Raw genomic sequence first — 21,388 nt, forward strand, 5'->3', positions numbered from 1 at the left:
GACAGTGCACCATTCGAGTCCCCAACAACGGTATTCCTCCGATTAGCCGGTGACGGCGCGATGACAGTCCCACCCGGCGTTGATGGTAGAGGAGGAGGGGGTTCTCTGCCTCCAGTTTTGGTCGAGCCATAGACAGATGGACGAGGGCGCGATGAATTTATAGTGCCGCACGGCAACAACAAGAGCTGGGGGGGCAGATCGCGCAAACCTCGGTCGAGCCGTTTGAGCTGCGCGGATTCCGCGCCACCTGTAGAGAGGTAGATGAGGAATCTGCACACCCGGCCCACCAGTCAGTGAGCCAAGCCCGAGAGCGCGTGGGGTATAATTACCAACAGCACGGGCCCCGCCTGCAGTGAGCGCGGGTAAGGAAGTGCGCACGCGAGAGTTATGAAGGCTGACAGCCCGGTCCCAGGTGTCAGCGGTGGGGGAGAGCACAGGAGTGGGCCGCCATGTACTCAGGGAAAGAGGGAACTGGGCCAAGAGGCGCCAGAATCAGCCCATTTCGATGAATTCCTTTGTTCTTTTATTTTCTGTTCTTCAATCCCTTTCCTCTATTTCATTTTATTTTCAAGTTTTGATTTCAATTTTCAAATAAATTCAAATCTGGGTGTTGACAAACAAAACAATCCCAGCATGATGCAATAATAGTTTATTATTTATTTTTTTATTTTGAACAATATTGATGCTTAATTCATGAGAGAGAGAGAAGAAGAGGATAATTCTCTCATATCAGAAATTAGAACTCTTTACGTTTATTAAAAGATTCTCAATTTTGACTTTTAGTTTTGAGACCCAAATCTATCTTTGATAAAGAAAAACAATATTGCCATCTACTTATTTTCAAGAAATAACTACTAAGCTAATAAATTCTTTATTCATGACCTTTTATTTAAACCTTAGAATAATCGTTTTTTTCTCACCTTCAAAATAGGATTTTGGGTGTTACATAAATGCAGAGGACGCGCGGCTCAGAGGCCTTACGTCAGGCTCCGCCCGCTGGCTTACGTCACGGGCAGTGGGCCACGTGGCAGCATCGAGTCTCCGCCTGAGCGGGGAGCAGAGACGTACGCGATATGGTCCGGACACGTGTCGGCTTTGGACCTCCGCCTAGCCTTGATTAAAGCCTGGGTATTCTTTGGCCCAGAATCCCGGAACCCTGCCGTGAGTGGCTCGGACCCCACAAAGAGGGGTCTGGGACCCGTCCCAGGGGTTCGGTTTGCGCCCGTGGAGGTCCTGGACCTTACTCAGAGGTCCGGTTCGTATATACAGGGGTCCGGTATTTTTCCGTGAGGGTCCGGACCCACTGTTGACACCTTGGAGGATATCGTCTTCTCTGGCCACGTGGCAGGTCCGGAGTCATCCACGTGGTGGGGTCGGGTACTGTTTACCACGCGGCTAGAGATAGCCGCATGGGCACCACACCTTCATGTTGTAGTAAGGGATACCCCTGTTTCAGGGTACCGATAAAAACTTATGTTACTAGAAAATATCTAACTCATAAAAATGAAATCTATTTTTATAGTGCACTCAAATATGCTCTATTAGATCATACTATAGGTGATCTTGCACTAGGCTTGCATAGATTGCAGCATCACGATGAAGGATGGTTACAAAATATGTCGATGCTTCAAATGAAATTTGAAGTGTGAGTTGTGTGAATAAGTTCAAACACTCCTCTATTTATAGATCAAATTCTAGGGGTTTTAAATGAGTTTTTTCATTTTTTAAAAAAATCAAAATGGTATGAACCAATCAAAAATCGCTTTATATCAATAAATGATTGTTATTGACCAGTTCTCTAGTGGTGGACTCGGTACATTTCGATACGAGCAAAACATGGGTGTTACCGATTCTAAAGCTATCTCTAGCAGCTATCCTATTTCATATCCTATCACATCTTATATTTTAAACTCTACTTTATAAGTAATGTTGTCAATATGGACAAAACTATGTTTTGCATGACCATATACTATCTTCTAAACACAGCCTAACAACCTAGCCAACTACGCGCTCTTATCGATCGACGATAAAGCCACAACTCGGTACCGACTACTATAATGCAACAAAAAAGTGATCGATACTGTCGTGCCCTAGAACCTGCCTCAAAGACGGTGAGGGCCCGTTCGGTAGACATGGAATAGAGAACCGGAATTGTTCCTACCCGGATTGCTTCTTTAATTTGTATAAGTTTTGACCAACAGGAACAATTCTTGGTGCATTCCGGTAGAAACGAACAGACCCTGAAGAATCTTCGAGACAGTGGGTTCAGGAAGGATAAGGCGTTGAGCACATCAGTTACTGTCTATAAACCTTGGACAATTAATTGCGCCTGCGCCCTGTTTTAAGGTGTAACTGTAGATTTATCTATGTTTTTTAGACTTTGCGTGTGTGCCCTTGTTTTCCAAAACAAAACCATTGTATGCCCCTACTCAGTTATAACAATTGCGTTGTTGCTCCTATTTTAGAGTGTAACTATAGTTTTATCCCTATTTTTAGGCTTTACGTGTTTTTCAATCATTTTGGAAAACAATTTGAATCATTCTCAAAAACTAAAAAATTATTTTGACAAACTATTCGAATTGTTGTAAGGAGGAAAAATAATTTAAATTCTTGTCAAAATAATTTGTCAAATTATTTTTTATTGTAAAAATAATATAAATTATTGCAAAATAGTTTGAATGGTGTCAAAATAATTTGAAACGTTGTGCAATAATTTGAATTGTCATAAAACTATGTAAAGTCTAAAAAATATGACAAAGCTACAATTATACTCTAAAACAGGAAATTGACACAATTATATTTTGTCTTTTTATCATGAATTAACACCGTTAAATACAACTAACAGGGTAGGAGCACACAATAGTTTATTTTGAAAAAACAGAAAAAACATACAAAGTCTAAAAAAATAGAGATAAATCTATAGTTACACCCTAAAACTAGGACACTAATGTAATTGCCCATAAACCTTAGGTATATGGATTCACATGCAAGGTGGCAATTTGAGGCCACCACTCAGCCGACACTGATGGGCTGTTAGGCCAAGGTTTCATCTCCTCTTTTGGAGGCGCGACTAAGGATAGTAATGAATCATGATTCAAATGTTTATTCATAATTTATTAAAACAGTAAATAAATTTTAGTTTAAAAATAAATAGAAATTGAGACTGAACCTATCTCGATTCGATTTTTAAATTTTATAGAGTAAAGTTTAAAACTCATTGTCACCCCTAGGCGTGACACCTGCCACAATGATTTGGGCCACCGGAAAGTGCCGTTCGTCGTCACTTTCCATGTTGTTTGTAAAGAGTTAGCCAAATTTGGTGATATCTCTTACAGTTTGCTTTTGTATGTACGACTCCAGCAGAAAAAACAACAGCAAATGTGCATTCTTTTTTTGACACTGCAGGGGGGGGGGGGGGGGGGGGGGGGACGTATACGTGTTGTTCTGCCCAATTTTACTCACAATCTGTTACAATTCGTAGCAAAAAACAAAAAACCAATCACCATGCCACATGATTCTCCAGTCTCCACCTTATACAAGGTACAACCAGTACTCAATCTTCCCCGGGAAAGAGACGCGTTTGCAGCGCGGTATGTATGTACACAAAGAAGGCGGCGTGCAGTGCAGGCCATGCCATCGATCATTTCCTGTAAAAAACAACGGGACAAACAACGCAGAGCACATTCTCAGTGTGTTTGATTTCGAAGGTTGAGAAGAAAAAAAGGATAAAATATTCGATCACCGGACGCAAAGATCTCTCTCTCCCTCTCTATTTTTTGGCCGAACATTTTCACGGCTCATTGTGGATTCTGCTCCTGACGGAGCGACGCTTAACAATTCGCTTAAGCCGCCGGGATACGGACCAAAGCTTGAGCGAGTCCTTCCAGCTCCCATGCTTGTCGAAGTGGGCGTAGATCTTGTCGAGCCGGATGATGATCTCCGAGAACGTCGGCCGCGCCATGGCTTGCGGGTGCCAGCATTCCTCCACCAGCCTGCACGCACAGCACAGCACAGGACAGGACCAGTGAGGTCGTTGTCAACGTCATGGGAAGCAAGGGCCCCTGATGCTGTAGCTGTTCAGAACTCACGCTTTGAAGTCGGGAGGATAGCCCTTGAGCCTGCCCTTGAGGGATGGCCGCAGTCCCTCGAACCGGATCGAGTGCCCTGAATCCTCCGGCGCTCTTACCGACCCTTCGACCATCTGACGACGACGACGATCACACACCACGAACACGATGAATCCAGCGTACGATCTGGAACGACGACGAACAGCTAGAGGGATCTATCTAGCTACTGACCTCGTAGAGGATGAAGCCGAAGGAGTAGGAGTCCACACTCGAGTCGAACGCGTCGTTCCTGTACAGCTCAGGCGCGGTGTGGTAGCCTAGATAGATTAAACACAGGCCGGGATAGCAAGGTCGTTCGTCATCTAGACCGTCCCTTCGCCGGGGAGATGGATCCATGGAAGGGTCTCCTAGCTACTTACTGAAGCTGTCGACGAGAGCGCCATGGTAGATCAACCTCACCTTGTCGGTCCCGACCTTGGACATCCTTGTCACTCCGAACCCCGCGATCTTCAGCTGGCCTCCGCTATCCAGGAAGATATGTCTGGCACCTTACCAAGATTCAAATAGTAAAGTACATACGGGACAACCGGGAAAGACAAAGACTTGAAACCCGAAGAGAATGCACAAGAGAAACAGCACGTCGTCTCTGGGAGTGCATGGGAGCTGCTTCATCTCCTCATCTTACTTTGGCTTTAGGTCGCAGTGGATGATGGGGTCCGGCTTGCACTGGTGGAGGTAGGTCATGCCCCTGCAGCAACAACAGCGAGAAACATTGTTAGCAACCATGCATACATGCGCGTTGCTGTCTCTTCTTTTTTTTTTCTTTCTGAAAATGTAAAAAGAGCTAGCTACTCGTGTGGACTGGACTATATATATGGTTGGCATCAGAACTTTGGAGCACCTGGCAATATCAAGGCCGTATCTTAGCACCTTCTGAGGCTTTAACTTTCCTTTCTTCTGGATACAGACTGATAAGTCTTTCTGAGTGTCACAAAAATAATAATAAAGAATCAAGTCAGTCCATCCATCGTCAGAGAACAAGTTTCATATTCACTTGTAAACAGTGGTATACTCAAAACTACTTTTGGTGCGAAGATTAGAGTAACTTTGTTTTTACATGGGAAATAAAAAGAAGAAGACATGCATGGTGCAGCAGTTACCTCTTCATGGAGTTCAGACACAATCATCATAGGTATGCTCTGAGTGACGGCTCCGACGAACTGAACGACGTTAGGGTGTCGGACCTTCTCCAGTACAGTCAGTTCATGCCTGAAAGAGTTTCTGAAACAAAAGAAAGAGACCTCTTTTTTTTAATATAGTGCATGACAAAAAAAAACTGCATTTGTAACTGAGCACGCGCATAGATATAATAGCGTCTTACGCGGCTTCTTGATCGGAGCAACCGTCTCTGTCAAGTATTTTTACGGAAACCTTTGTGCCATTCCATTTCGCGATGTGGTACACACCCTGTCCCATTTGCCGTACCACCATTGTTACCCCCATATCTCACTGGCGTTCTTGAACAGATGTTTGTGAATGCAAAGGAAGAAAGAAAACTGCACCGGTGTAACGTCACAGCCTCGCCGGAACTGGACCTCTCCGGGGTTCAGCTCGTACTCCGGTATCTCGGCTGGGGCCGACACCATCATCGGCGTCCTCTTGGTTCTCTGCAGAAACGACCGCAGATAGATCCGTCAGCAGCGGATGGATGGAGAATTCGCGGGCACCACCACACACGTTGGCAAGTAGCGATAACAGACAAGATAGAAGTTTCAGTTTCAGTGCCCAGAGATTAAGCATACCGGAACCTTTGCGCCATGGAATTTCAAGAGATCGTAGACCCTGGAGTGGCCGTAGAACTTGGCATCAGCTACTGCCTACGATCAGAGAAGCGAAGCGAATGGTCTGACGACGCAGGATGGATCGATAGGAAGGAAAGTCGATCTGATGGGGGCATGAGCTGAGAGAAATGGCAATGGCGCGCGGCCGGCTCAGGCTCACCGTGCTTCCCCAGCGGTCGCGCGCGTCGATGTTGGCCTTCCAGCTGATCAACACCCTGACGACGTCGCGGTGGCCCTCGCACGCGGCGATGTGCAGCGCGGTGCGGCCGTCGAGGTTGATGCTGTTGACGTCGACGCCGCTGCGCAGCAGGCCCTCGATCCCCAGCGCGTCGCCCTGGCACGCGAAGAAGAGCAGCTGCATGGTGGCGTCCAGGTTGTCCGGCACGCCCAGGTCCTCCGGCGCGCGCACGGGGCTCTGGCTCCGGCCGCGCCTCCGGTTCGGGTCCATGGACGACTGCCGCCCGAACAGGAACCGGCTGGTGGCCCGCCCCGTCCGCGGGGACTCGAGCGACGCCTGGCGCCGGAGCTCCGCGTTCTGCTTCATCGAGCCCCCCGAGACCTGCCGGTGCAGCGCCACCTTCATGCCGTTCGCCGCCATGTCGTCCGAAGAAGAAGCAGCAGCAGCAGCAGCCGTCGGGTACGGCCCGTGCATCCGGGACGATCGGTCGCGCGGTGGCGGATCGGGGTCCCCGAGGCACGAGAAAGTGCGACGGAGAGCCCCGCGGAGACCGGGACCTTAGCGGTGAGGTCTTGGGCCCTCGTGAGAGAGGAGAGGAGAAGAGGAGAAAGAGGAGGCGGCGAGCGGAGGAGAGTGAAGAGCGGGCAAAGGCCTCGTTTCCCGGCCGGCGAAGGAAAGAAGCTAAAGTTAAGCTACGCTTATAACGCGGGTAAGCTGAAGCCTTTTTTTTTGGGCGCGTTCTATTTGAAAAAAAAAATACCGTTGCGAATAATTGTAGCTGTCACAGTCAGGAGTGGTAGCCGAAATTAGAGTATGAAAACGAGGGAGTACATCACATGGTTGTCACCAGCTTAGTGCTTGGATGACTGGCAGAAGAAAGTTCGACGGATACTCGGATTTAGTGATCTTTGAGCTGGCTTTTACTGGTATGTTTTGCAGATTAGGAAAGCCTACCAATTCTTGACGAACTTCTCATAAAAAAACATGAACAACGGCTTCTCTGTCGCCCACTGTCTAACCAAGTGAGTGTTGTGTGGAAAGCCTGTGTCTCCCTGCTATTCCTGACCCGCCTACAATGTTGGCAATTTGGCATCCCCTGCAAAGGCGTGGTGCTCCTGCTGTGAAGCAATCGTTTAACAGTCCAGAGCCTAGCTCTCTCGAGTGTCCAATTCCAACTGAATCTCTAGGACGTTAGACCAAACATTTGTAATTTAGAAAGAAAAAATATGATTGAGGTAGCACATCCTTTTCGCGTATTAATTGGTAGACAATTAATGGTCCTTGCACGTCCTCGTAGAAAAAAAGAAAACGTTCCGTGTACAGACATTTGGAAGCACCATCACATGCAACTAGGTGAGTGTCCGTGTGTTGCAACGGAAACATATATAATACTAAGATAATTTATGTGCGAATGTGTGTTGTACTGTTATGAGAAAATGTTTTCTAATCTATTTGTGAAAAAGTCATATGCCATAAGTGCCAAAAGGCAGAACAATATCTTAAGAAGTAAGAAAGACAAGCTATGGATACTCGTACATGTTCTTGTTGTGGTGTACCATCCTATGACAGCTGAGGAAAAACGAAATAAAAGGCAGCCATAAACCCTAGCTTTTACACAATGGATGCTAAAGAATCTCTTATACATGTCCTTGTTGTGGTGTCTGGTACCGATACATGGTTACACAAATCAATTACAGTACAACACAACACAGAACAAACAAAATCCAAAGTGCAAAAACGGTGAGTCATCAATCCTCATCCCAGGTTCAATCTGTGTCAGAGTCTTCAGCAGCTGAGGACCTAACCCTCCTATTCTTAGCCTCGCTTTCTTCATCGTCATCGTCGTCATCTTTCTTCTTCTCATCGATTATCCCTATAATTTTTTTGGACTGTCAACACATTTGTCGTCCCAGATTGTAAAGAGTTGTTGTATGGTTTCCATGGTTACCTTTCGTCTTGAGAATAAGAATATGTTCCAATGCTCTTGTCAGAAAATCGTCTTTACTTTTGAGATCTTGAATCCCAACTAATCGGTCAACAACAATACCCTTCCTGAAAAATGACAACAGTCATAGTATGGTGAAGCAGGTAGTAATGTGAGGCAGAAAGATTGCAGGGTACCAAACAACAATAAACATTATCAAATGGGCAGGAGCGACATAAAACTTGTGCGCTTACTTGAACAATATTACACATGGCAGTATCTTGATTGCCAGTTTAGACACAAAGAATGGAGCATTCTGCAGTTAGTTACATATGGAATTAGGCTCCATGATTATTAAAAGGATGTAGTTTATAGCCAAGTGGTAGTATACAGACTTCAGCATCAAGCTTGACGAATTTTGTTCCCACGTAGACTGGGGCAAGGGTCTTCAAATGCTTATCCATGATCCTAGCAAATATTCAGATAAAATAATTTCCATAAGTGCCAAAAGGCAGAACAATGTCTTAAGAAGCAAGAAAGACAAGCTATGGCATACTTGCAATGGTAAAATTCACGGTGGTAAAAATGGCATATGACTAACAGTAGATGGGTGGATAGATTGATGTGAAGTCATAACATCAAGAAGCATAACATGTGCTAGACTGGCAACAGAAGATGATCATTGTAGTACAGACACATATTACTGTCAGGTGCAAATGATAATCCAGGAGCACACATGAATCAAATGGACCTTCCATAACTGGACTAGATGGAATGTTGAGCCACGGCAACATGTTAACTATAAATCATAAATAATCTGAATAAAATGATAACATAGACATGTGATGGTCTGTTACATAGGTAGTTGAAAGTTAAATTACGTTTGAAGCTATCTAAAATGATAAATGTCCTACCACGGCTGTCTAAAATTATAGTTAACATGTGTACTTTAAATTTTTTCTGGCATCCATTAACATATGTGTCCATATGGCTATCGATATTTGAAAAACGCATATCTAACATTTGAGCATAAGCACAAACACTCTTACCCATCATCTATGCTTTCGTATCGAGTTGCATGCTTCCTCAATATGAAGGCACATGATTGTGAACATCATCACCAAACTATCCCAGACCATTTGCAAAAATTATGAAGGTCAGTAGCAACTATCACTACTTCAGTTCACATCCAAACTACATTCTACAGACACTTGAAATTGTTTAAATCGAGAGTCTACACCAAAATCAAACAATCAAATATCATCGATTTAGAAATTGGTTGATGGATCCATTTAGAAATTGGTTGTTGAAGTGGAGGATGGGGATTGTGTGGCAGGCTGATCATAGAGAAGGAAGAGATTCATTGAAAAACTAAGCCACAAAACTGCACATGTTAAAAACAATGCATTAATAAGATATCTATCAATCAGCTATTCACCAAATACAACGATTCATGAACTATTAAGTCAACCTATTCTAAGGGCAAACAACAATTAAACCTTAAATTGAATGAATATACCTCAGTGTCATCCCTCTTAGCGACATGCACCTTCTTCTTCCTACCGATGTCCACTCCATAGTGAGTGAGGTACCACTGCTTGAATGGAGCAGCATCAACTTGTACGATGGCGCTCTTCACAAGAGTCTGAGTCCTTGATGCATTATAGACCACATCCAGGATGCGAGTCTTGCGGGTAAGAGCCTCACTTCCCCACGAGTAGTTACCTGTATCCAATCGGAGAGCCCTCCACTTCGTGTTGCCTCCACGGACACAGACCCTCCTCACTGTTTTATTGCTAGACAGTTTGGTGTTAGCAGGCTGGCGGCCAAGCTCATACCTTCAAGATAAATGAGAATCTTAAATTAACTTCTGAAACTCATAATAATCAAACAACAAGGTTAACACAATATACACCCGTTATTAGCTTGCAGTTGTACTATGAACTGACCGAACTATTTACATTCACATTAACAAAACTTAGTGTCCAAACTTTATTTTTATATAAAAGTGACGTCTGTTATGCAAACAATTCTGCCTCAACATCATAGAAATCACAACTGTACTGCACAAATAGCTAGTAGTAACACAAAATAAAGATTCCAAATTAAAACCTCAAACGGAAAGATACAAATTTTCACCACAGTGACCTTTCTAATTTTCTGGCCACCCTACTCCGCCTCCTCGTCAGCCTGCGGTGCCGCTGGTATGGTTGGGTCTCGACAGGAAGAAGAGAGCGAAATCATGGACGGCGGCGGCGGTGGCGAGCCAGGGTTTATTAAGGGGTGGGCTCATTTGACGGTTATTAAGGGTTTATTAAGAGAGTGCATAATGGTTTTCCCCTATGCCATATGAACATAGGAATTTACATCAGGATGCAACTATTTTTTGTAGCTATACTTGGCTGCTTCCACTACAGGACAATGTCTATTAACAGTACAAGTTGATTGATGTTTAGAGGAAAAAAATGAGTAACACATCCGTGTACTGACCAAACATGGAAATGCTAGAAGAATCTTATGGCAATAAAACCAAATTACGATGCAAAACACTTGAACTGGGTAACATTCCATCCAGCCAAGAAACCACAACCACCAGCAACAAAGATCCACTCAAACCTTTCAAAGCAAACCCTAATTCACAACATAGAAAAAATGATCTTTTGATATTCCAAGCAGAACATTATAGAAAACGATTTAATTGAGATTCTACACCGAACTGTAAATTTAAGAGCTTCAACACACTAAACGATCGTAAATAGCCTCAGCACTATGCGATCAACATAACCAATATAACTACAAATACTTGAATTGGATCATATTTATAACTTATGAACTGATATTGAACAACAATCAATGATTTCACCAATTAAGCTATCCACAATAGTTGAATTATCTAATTGCATCCCCCTATTCTGTGCAATCAGCCTTTCATTTTCACCTTGCACTCTTCAGCTACATGGAGTGGCACAATAGTTGAATTGGAAATTTTGTTTGGTAAATTTTCTGGACTTCAATCACTGCTTATAACTGAGTAAACTCTACATTCAAAACTCGGCAACCGAGTCAAGAAGTGAACGTCATAAGCTATATGGGCAGCCATTTGATAATTAAGGGCCACTAAGGCTTTTTAAATCAAACCAGAAACTAAGCGAATAATTTTAGCTGCTACCTTCTCCAATGACATCTAACAGTGACGAATAAGAATATAACAAGCCATTTATTAAACCAGGTGCGAAAGAGATACAAGGCCCAAAGGTTTACCCTGAAAAAAGCATTTGCTCAGTACACACAAAACACCATCGCTTTGCAATTTTGTAGGTTCCTTAGATGTTACAAACTGCAAGTTAAATTGTATTTATAACTTATGCACTGATATTGAAGAGCACTCAATGATTTTGCCAATTAAGCTATGCACAATGAACTCTGGTATTATCATTTTGTTATCAGCTACCTGCCTGTCACTTTTATTAAATCTCTAAACATTTTGTTATCAGCATTACTTTTGTGGACAATGAGAACCTTGACTGATGGGTCGCTCGACGTGGTAGTAGTAAGTGAAACACATGTACGATCTTATATATTTAACAACTTGCAATTTGGAAGAGAGGGTGGTAGTAGTAAGTGAAACACATAAATACCTGCTTGTGCTTGCAGCCCTTGTGGGGTCAGAGATGTTTACCTTTGTCTCACCAGCTGTTCTCTCGCCTCGTGGAGTTGTTTCCTCATGACGGCCTCATCATCAAGTACTGAAAAAGCAGGAAAAATCAAATCAAAATTAGCACGATCTACCCCAATGTCATTACAACCACTTAATCCCTGAAGCATAGTAAGAACCGAATGCAAAATTAAATAGCAAAAGGATTTTAGTTCATCGAATATTGAATTACTTTCGATGTTCTTGTTCCCAAACAAGCTCTAAGATAAATCTATTAAACCTAATTATTACGTAATTCACTTAAAAAATTTATCTGATCATTTAGTATTTAGTTATATAATTAGTTTTGTAATTAGATTAAACATCCTATACGACACATGCTAAATTTTATAGGCCCAGTGTCAATTCTTCTTTGCCTCATCTCCAGCTTCAAGGTTCCTGATCATTTTCTTCTCGCGCCTCCGTGTCCGGTGAGTTGTCTTGCCCCCACCGCCACGCCTTTCGCCACGACATCTACGCGTCGTTCGCCCGCTTCCTTCCTTCCTTCCAACGTCTTCTCGTCTTATAGCAACAATAGAGCCTTTGATCCAAAACTATAACCACAACTCAAATCAGAAAACTACAGGCACATTTAACCATTACCAGGATAGCAAGTGCTCCTACCACACCTAATATGAGCTACTGCGTAGTACTAAAACATAAAATACACCAAAACAACAGTGACACCAAGAAAGTGAACTATTTTTTACCAAAACAGAAAAGGTTGGTTTTTACTCTACTTGCTCTACTTGCAAAGGTTGCTATGTGTGAGATACAAGTTAGTGGTAATGAAACAAATTTACCAAGTGTTGATCGATCCATGAGGAAGGGGAAGACTCCAATGAATGAATCTGGGGAGGAACTGCTAATGGACTCTAAATAAATTTACCAAGTTGCATGATAACTTGGGGAATGAAATTCCCCATAACATTATTGCTATTTAAGATATGGTAATTCTATGGAATATTATATCTGCACAGCTGAGATGATGCTCCATCTCTACGGTCATCATCTTTAGCTTAAGGAAAAAAGGTATTCATTTCATTTAAGTGACGGAGATGAGAGTGACATCTCATCGCCGGTGAGAGTCGAAGAATGGTTGAGAGCGAAACACGAGGACACAATAGGTTTTGTGCAGCAGAGAATTGTCTGCATTTTTATCAATTGTATTTAACCAAACTCACTAAAACAAAGTACGCGCACATCAAGAGGTGGCTGTGTCATCCCACACCTCGTGATCAAAGCGTTGCACATCCCTTTGCGCCAAACTGGAATAAAAAAGTGTGCCAGAAACTAAAAGTTTAGACACCGAAAAGGTTTTCTACTTCTTGCATCCTGGGCTTCGCTCCAGGCTGGCCATCACCACACTTGGCAGGCTATTTTTAAGTGGAGGGTCAGTATTCTTTCATCTAGTTCTTAGGCATTACTTTTATTGTATAAGCTGGTAGCTGCCCAAACTATTCGTACATTGTAAACAAAACAAGGATGCTGCTAAATACCTTAATCTATAGTCATGCTTATACGTATTATAAAATTCTACCGATCACTTTCCTTTGTGTCTGTAAGACAAATATGATTATAGAAAGTTAAAATAGAATGCAAATTACATCCTTCTTAATAAAGTAAATGTTGAAAATGGAAATAAACAGTGAAACAAAGCACATGATCCATTACTCAATATTCATTGCATGCAGTACTGAATACTCGTTGTTGCAATAAACTCTATGACTTGCTGATCTTGTTTACTGCTCTCTTTTCTTTATTCACTGTCAAGTATTGAAATATCTGGATATTGTTGGCAAGGTAGAATGCTGCAAATTTGTTCTAGTCGTGCCATCTGAGTTGCCAAGGATATTACTCTGAGCTCAATCATCTCGATCTCTTTACCTTTTTCAGGAATTACCTTAACAGAGGTTTCTGTTACATGTTGTATTGAAAGGGAGAGATTGAAATTCTAGATTTTGTTATTGAACATGATAAGGTTCTTGAGCATCGAATTGCATATTTTAATTCATGCAAGCATTAAGAAAAATTAGTAATTCATGCAAGCATTAAGAAAACCACAATACCACGTTGTTCAATTACAACTCTATCAGTAAGAGAACCGAATTGCAGTTTTATCAGTATTATCAAACTAACCATTAGTTTAGAAGAAATGGTATCGAAAAAAGTAAATGATTTGACATACTCTCTAACAAAGCTAAGCAAGATGCATGTCAGAGCACATGCTCTGTTAGTTGATTTAGTTCAAGATGTTCATGTAGTCTGCCACTGTGATAAGTGCTAGGTTGTTAAATGTTTGATCGGCACCCCGCACCTCTGTAGATACAAGCTAAAGTTATAAAAATTTTGGCAGAAGATTCTATTAAGATAAAATGAGGATCACAGGTCATCAATAATTAAGGATAAAGTGTATCGACAAATCATATATCTGTGGATTCTCAATTTACAAACCAGGACACTAGATAGTATACGAATCGCAACATCCATTGCCCAATTTCAACCCATAATGCAGTAGTACCAATCGCTAGTGAACTCAGAACCAATCTAGTGTTTTTGAAAGGGAAATGTGCCCTTGGGCCATTTCTAAGTATTTTGGTGATTGAGTGCCAACACAAGTGCTTAAGTGTAAATCTATGCCAATTGATGGACAAAGTGCAAATCAAGTCTAAAGGTATGTTTCTAGACTTAGTACATTGTTTTGAGAACTAATGTATTGTGTCTAAGTGCTGGAAACAGGAGAAATCAAATTGGAAAAGAGATGGCTTTGTTCAGCCAAAGTCTGCTCAGTCTGGGTGCACCGGACTGTCCGGTGGTGCACCGAACAGTGTCCGGTGCGCCAGGCTGGCTCTGGCGAACTTGCTGCTCTCGGGACTTCGACGGCGGTGTACGGCTATAAATCACCGGACTGTCCGGTGAGCCATTCACCGGCGAACTCGTCGCTCTCAGGAGATGATTAACGGCGTACGACTATAATTCACCGGACTGTCCGGTGAGGCACCGGACTGCCCGGTGAGCCAACGGTCGGCCGCGCGATCTGCGCGGGACACGTGGCCGAGCCAACGGCTAGAAGGGGGCACCAGACACCGGACATTGTCCGGTGCGCCAACGGCTCTCAATCTGCAACGGTCGGCTTCGCCAAATAAGGAAGGAAATCCGCACCGGACAGTGTCCGATGCGCCAAGCGACTGAAGGCAAGAATTGCCTTCCTGGAATGCTCTCAACGGCTCCTAGCTGCCTTGGGGCTATAAAAGGGACCCCTAGGCGCATGGAGGAGCACACCAAGCATTCCCCAAGCATTCTAAAGCACCAAGACTTCGATTCCGCGCATTTGATTCTTTGTGAGAGCAACTAGAGCTCTATTTGAGTTGTGAACTCGTCGGGTTGTGTTGAGAGCTCTTGTTGCGACTTGTGTGCGTGTTGTCGCTCTGATTTTGTGTCTTGTGTGCGTTGCTCATCCCTCCCTTACTCCGTGCTTCTTTGTGAACATCAAAGTGTAAGGGCGAGAGGCTCCAAGTTGTGGAGATTCCTCGCGAACGAGATATAGAAAAGCAAAGCAAAACACCGTGGTATTCAAGTGGGTCTTTGGACCGCTTGAGAGGGGTTGATTGCAACCCTCGTCCGTTGGGACGCCACAATGTGGAGTAGGCAAGCATTGGACTTGGCCGAACCACGAGATAAACCACTGTGTCTATCTGTGTTGATCTTCTTGTGGTTATCGTGTCTTGCTTAGACTCCTCTCTAGCCACTTGGCATTATTGTGCTAACGCTTAATCAAGTGTTTTTGTGGCCTTAAGTTTAAGCTTTTACAGGATCACCTATTCACCCCCCTCTAGGTGCTCTCAATTGGTATCAGAGCCTTTCTCTTCAAGAAAGGGACTAATCGCCCGAAGAGATGGATCCTAAGGGCAAGGGGGTTGTGATCAATGATAAGGAGAAGGAGTCCTTCGTCAACGAGCCGAAGGATGACAAGCCTACCGACTCGGGCTCGGGCCACAAACGTAAAGATGGGAAGAAGAAGAAGACAAGGCGCATCAAGGAAATCGTCTATTACGACGACAGCGACGAGTCCTCTTCTTCCTAAAAGGACGACGACAACGACTACGAGAAAAAGAAGACGATTAACTCAAACTTCTCTTTCGATTATTCTCGTATTCCGCATAGTTCAAATGCATATTTTCTTTCCATTCCTCTTGGCAAACCTCCACACTTTGATGGGGAGGACTACGGATTTTGGAGTCACAAAATGCGTAGTCACTTGTTCTCTCTCCATCCAAGCATATGGGAGATTGTTAAGAGTGGAATGAAATTTGATAGTACTGATAGTCCCATGTTTATAAATGAACAAATCCATAAAAATGCACAAGCTACTACTGTCCTTTTAACATCTTTGTGCAGGGAAGAGTACAATAAGGTGAGCGGCTTGGACAATGCCAAGCAGATCTGGGACACCCTCAGGATCTCATATGAGGGGAACGATGTCACCATGCTCACCAAGATGGAGTTGGTGGAGGACGTGTCGGTGTTTTGGGTCCGACCGCACACCCGGGGTTGCCCCTCAAGGTGTTTTAGGAGTAGGACGGTGTCGACAACTGTAGCAAAATGGTTCGTGCCGATCGCACGAGGGACAGTGGACAAGGTTTACAGGTTCGGGCCGCTTAGAGATGCGTAACACCCTACGTCCTGATGAGTATGCTTGGTGAATGAGGTTACAAGAGAGCTCTCTGGATTGAGAATACAGAGAGTTGACGTGGGTGGCTAAGTAAAGGGTCGATCCATCTGAAGGGGTGCCCCCTAGGCCTTATATACTCGACCGTGGGGCAGTACACGGGGATAAGATAACAACAAGTGGCTAAAAGATAGTGAACCTCTTGAGATTATCCCTACGTAACCCTCGCCGACTTATCCTCGCACGGCTTCGCTGCATGGAGGCTCCAGCGCGGGAAAGTCGGATCTCTGTTGTGGTCATTCGCCCGACGCTGTGGACCGTCCGGGCTTGCACCAATCCGGCCTCATGTCGTTCTGCTTTGCTGGTTGTTTCTCCCCAGGCCCACGAAAGAATGACCTTACGATTTATTGGGCCCTTGGGCCTTTCGTGAGGTCCTTTACTCTTTTAGTGGACCCGGGGGATATCTATCCCCCACAGGGCGAGCTTGGGAGATTTGCAATGATAAGGGGAGAGGAGCCAACCCAAACATACAACCGGCTCAAGACCCTCATCAACAAGATAAGGAGCTACGGAAGCACGTGATGGACGGACCACGATGTCGTTCGCCTAATGCTAAGGTCTTTTACTGTCCTTGATCCACATCTTGTGAACAATATTCGTGAAAATCCTAGGTACACCAAGATGTCACCCGAAGAAGTACTTGGGAAGTTTGTGAGCGGGAGAATGATGATCAAGGAGGCGAGATACGTGGACGACACGTTGAACGGTCCAATCCATGAGCCTCAACCCATTGCTCTCAAGGCAACGAGGAGCAAGGAGGCGCTACCTAGCAAGGTGGCGCAAGTTGAGGCGGCTGGGCTCAATGATGAAGAGATGGCCCTCATCATCAAGCGCTTCAAGACAGCGCTAAAGGGACGCAAGGGGCAGCCTAACAAGAACAAGACGAAGGGGAAGCGCTCATGCTTCAAATGTGGTAAGGTTGGTCATTTTATCGCTAACTGTCCCGATAACGATAGTGACCAGGAACAAGGGAACAAGAGGGAAAAGAAGAAAGCTTACAAGAAGGCTAAGGGCGAGGCACACCTTGGCAAGGAGTGGGACTCGGATTGTTCGTCGTCCGACTCCGACAACGAAGGACTCGCCGCCACCGCCTTCAACAAATCGACCCTCTTCCCCAACGAGCGTCACACATGCCTCATGGCGAAGGAGAAGAAGGTATGTACTCGGAATACTACTTATGCTTCTTCAAGTGAAGATGAGTCTAGTGATGATGATGAAATAGATTATTCATGTTTATTCAAGGGCCTAGATAGAACCAAGGTTGATAAAATTAATGAATTAATTGATGCCTTGAATGATAAGAATAGGTTATTAGAAAAGCAAGAGGATCTTTTGTATGAAGAACATGATAAGTTTGTAGGGGCACAAAAATCTCTTGCTTTAGAAATTAAAGGAATGAAATGCTTTCTAGTGAATTGTCTACATGCCATGACTCTATTTCTAGCTTAAAGAGCATAAATGATGATATGAATGCTAAGTTAGAAATAGCAAATAAATCAACATCTTGTGTAGAACATGTTACAATTTGTAATAGGTGTAAAGATTTTGATGTTGATGCTTGTAGTGAACACCTAGTTTCAATTTCTAAATTTAATGATGAATTGGCTAGTCTTAATGCCCAACTTAAGACTAGCAAGAGTGAGATTGATAAAATAAAATTTGCAAGGGATGCCTACACAATTGGTAGACACCCCTCAATTAAGGATGGTCTTGGCTTCAAGAGGGAAGTCAAGAACTTAACAAGCCATAAGGCTTCCATCTCCACCAAGGAGAAAGGGAAGGCCCCTATGGCTAATAGTGCTCAAAAGAACCATGCTTTCATGTATCATGATAGGAGACAATCTAGGAATGTTAATAGAAGTTATGATGCTTTTAATTCTCATGCTATGATTGCTTCTAGTTCTTCCTTTATGCATGGTAGAGATATGTCTAGGAGAAATGTCATTCATCATATGCCTAGGAGAAATGTTGCTCATGTTCCTAGGAAGATTAATGAACCTTCTACAATTTATCATGCTTGCAATGCTTCCTTTGCAATTTGTAGAAAGGATAGAAAGGTGATTGCCAGAAAATTAGGGGCAAAATGCAAGGGAGATAAAACTTGCATTTGGGTCCCTAAGGATATTGTCACTAACCTTGTAGGACCCAACAAGAGTTGGGTACCTAAGACCCAAGCCTAAATTTGCCTTGCAGGTTTATGCATCCGGGGGTACAAGCTGGATTATCGACAGCGGATGCACAAACCACATGACGGGGGAAAAGAGGATATTCTCTTCCTACGTCAAGAACAAGGATCCTCAAGATTCAATAATATTCGATGATGGGAACCAAGGCAAGGTGAAAGGGTTAGGAAAAATTGCTATTTCATCTGAGCACTCTATTTCTAATGTGTTTTTAGTTGAGTCGCTTGGATATAACTTGTTGTCTGTGAGTCAACTCTGTAATATGGGATATAACTGTTTATTCACAAATGTAGATGTGTCTGTCTTTAGGAGAAGTGATGGTTCATTAGCTTTTAAGGGTGTACTAGACGACAAACTTTATTTAGTTGATTTTGCAAAAGAGGAGGCCGGTCTTGATGGATGCTTAATTGCTAAGACTAGCATGGCCTGGCTGTGGCATCGCCGCTTAGCACATGTGGGGATGAAGAACCTTCACAAGCTTCTAAAGGGAGAACACGTGATAGGTCTAACTAATGTTACCTTCGAAAAAGATAGACCTTGTGCAACTTGTCAAGCAGGAAAACAGGTGGGAAGCTCTCATCATACCAAAAATGTGATGACCGCATCAAGACCTTTGGAGACGCTTCATATGGACCTCTTCGGACCCGTCGCCTATCTAAGCATAGAAGGAAGTAAGTATGGTATTGTTATAGTTGATGATTTTTCCCGCTTCACTTGGGTATTCTTTTTGCAGGATAAATCTAAAACCCAAGGGACCCTCAAGCGCTTCCTCAGGAGAGCTCAAAATGAGTTTGAGCTCAAGGTGAAGAAGATAAGGAGCGACAACGGGTCCGAGTTCAAGAACCTTCAAGTGGAGGAATACCTTGAGGAGGAAGGGATCAAGCACGAGTTCTCCGCTCCCTACACTCCACAACAAAATGGTGTGGTAGAGAGGAAGAACAGGACACTCATCGATATGGCGAGGATAATGCTTGGAGAGTTCAAGACCCCCGAGCGGTTTTGGTCGGAAGCCGTGAACACGGCTTGCCATGCCATCAACCGGGTCTACCTTCACCGCCTCCTCAAGAAGACTTCGTATGAGCTTCTAACCGATAACAAACCCAATGTGTCTTACTTTCGTGGATTTGGGAGCAAATGCTATATTCTAGTGAAGAAAGGTAGAAATTCTAAGTTTGCTCCCAAAGCTGTAGAAGAGTTTTTGTTAGGTTATGACTCAAATACAAAGGCGTATAGAGTCTTCAACAAATCATCGGGTTTGGTTGAAGTCTCTAGCGACGTTGTATTTGATGAGGCTAATGGCTCTCCAAGAGAGCAAGTTGTTGATCTTGATGATGTAGATGAAGAAGACGTTCCAACGGCTGCAATACACACCATGGCGATTGGAGATGTGCGGCCACAAGAACAAAAAGAGCAAGATCAACCTTCTTCGTCAACAATGGTGCATCCCCCAACTCAAGACGATGAACAGGTTCTTCAAGAAGAGGCGTGTGATCAAGGGGGAGCACAAGATGATCATGTGGAAGAAGCACAACTGGCACCTCCAACCCAAGTTCGAGCGACGATTCAAAGGAATCATCCCGTCGACCAAATATTGGGTGACATTAGCAAGGGAGTAACTACTCGTTCTAGATTAGTTAATTTTTGTGAGCATTACTCCTTTGTCTCTTCTATTGAGCCTTTCAGGGTAGAAGAGGCCTTGCTAGATCTGTACTGGGTGTTGGCCATGCAGGAGGAGCTCAATAATTTCAAGAGAAATGACGTTTGGACACTGGTGCCTCGTCCCAAGCAAAATGTTGTGGGAACCAAGTGGGTGTTCCGCAACAAACAGGACGAGCACAGGGTGGTGACGAGGAACAAGGCTCGACTTGTGGCAAAAGGTTATGCCCAAGTCACAGGTTTGGACTTTGAGGAGACTTTTGCTCCTGTGGCTAGGCTAGAGTCTATTCGTATATTGCTAGCATATGCCGCTCACCATTCTTTCAGGTTGTTCCAAATGGATGTGAAGAGCGCTTTCCTCAACGGGCCAATCAAGGAGGAGGTGTACGTGGAGCAACCCCCTGGCTTCGAGGATGAACGGTACCCCGACCATGTATGTAAGCTCTCTAAGGCGCTCTATGGACTTAAGCAAGCCCCAAGAGCATGGTATGAATGCCATAGAGACTTTTTAATTGCTAATGCTTTCAAGGTTGGGAAAGCCGATCCGACTTTATTCACTAAGACTTTTGATGGTGATCTATTTGTGTGCCAAATTTATGTCGATGACATAATATTTGGTTCTACTAATCAAAAGTCTTGTGAAGAGTTTAGCAGGGTGATGACGCAGAAATTCGAGATGTCGATGATGGGCGAGTTGAACTACTTCCTTGGGTTCCAAGTGAAGCAACTCAAGGACGACACCTTCATCTCCCAAACAAAGTACACGCAAGACTTGCTAAAGCGGTTTGGGATGAAGGACGCCAAGCCCGCAAAGACTCCGATGGGAACCGACGGACACACCGACCTCAACAAAGGAGGTAAGTCCGTTGATCAAAAGGCATACCGGTCCATGATAGGGTCTTTACTTTATTTATGTGCTAGTAGACCGGATATTATGCTTAGCGTATGCATGTGTGCTAGATTTCAATCCGATCCAAGGGAGTGTCACTTAGTGGTCGTGAAGCGAATTCTTAGATATTTAGTCGCTACGCCTTGCTTCGGGATCTAGTATCCAAAGGGGTCTAACTTTGACTTGATTGGATATTCAGACTCCGACTATGCTGGATGTAAGGTCGA

The 21,388-nt window shown here is 43.8% G+C and overlaps 1 protein-coding gene across 3 annotated transcripts; it reads right to left on the reverse strand.

Annotated features, from left to right (window-relative positions):
• Positions 1-3,292: 3,292 nt before the first annotated feature.
• LOC100383049 (uncharacterized) lies at positions 3,293-6,799 on the reverse strand. Of its 3 annotated transcripts, none has more exons than XM_008674934.3 (12): positions 6,069-6,799; positions 5,870-5,944; positions 5,630-5,734; positions 5,449-5,534; positions 5,228-5,348; positions 4,969-5,048; positions 4,753-4,815; positions 4,487-4,608; positions 4,299-4,384; positions 4,089-4,201; positions 3,864-3,992; positions 3,293-3,647 (listed from the first exon to the last, which is right to left on the reverse strand). In XM_008674934.3, the coding sequence occupies exons 1-12, from the start codon at positions 6,558-6,560 to the stop codon at positions 3,641-3,643; spliced, it is 1,479 nt and encodes a 492-aa protein (XP_008673156.1). In that variant the 5' UTR covers positions 6,561-6,799; the 3' UTR covers positions 3,293-3,640. The 3 variants fall into 3 exon arrangements, 2 of the variants coding, with proteins under 2 accessions (XP_008673156.1, NP_001348275.1); NR_158667.1 differs by having other exon boundaries at positions 3,435-3,647; positions 4,487-4,615; positions 6,069-6,604; NM_001361346.1 differs by lacking the exon at positions 3,293-3,647 and having other exon boundaries at positions 3,654-3,992; positions 6,069-6,609.
• Between the last annotated feature and the right edge of the window lie 14,589 nt (positions 6,800-21,388).

The sequence above is a fragment of the Zea mays genome, chromosome 3, assembly GCF_902167145.1.
Source record: "Zea mays cultivar B73 chromosome 3, Zm-B73-REFERENCE-NAM-5.0, whole genome shotgun sequence".
NCBI classification, from domain to species: Eukaryota; Viridiplantae; Streptophyta; class Magnoliopsida; order Poales; family Poaceae; genus Zea; species Zea mays.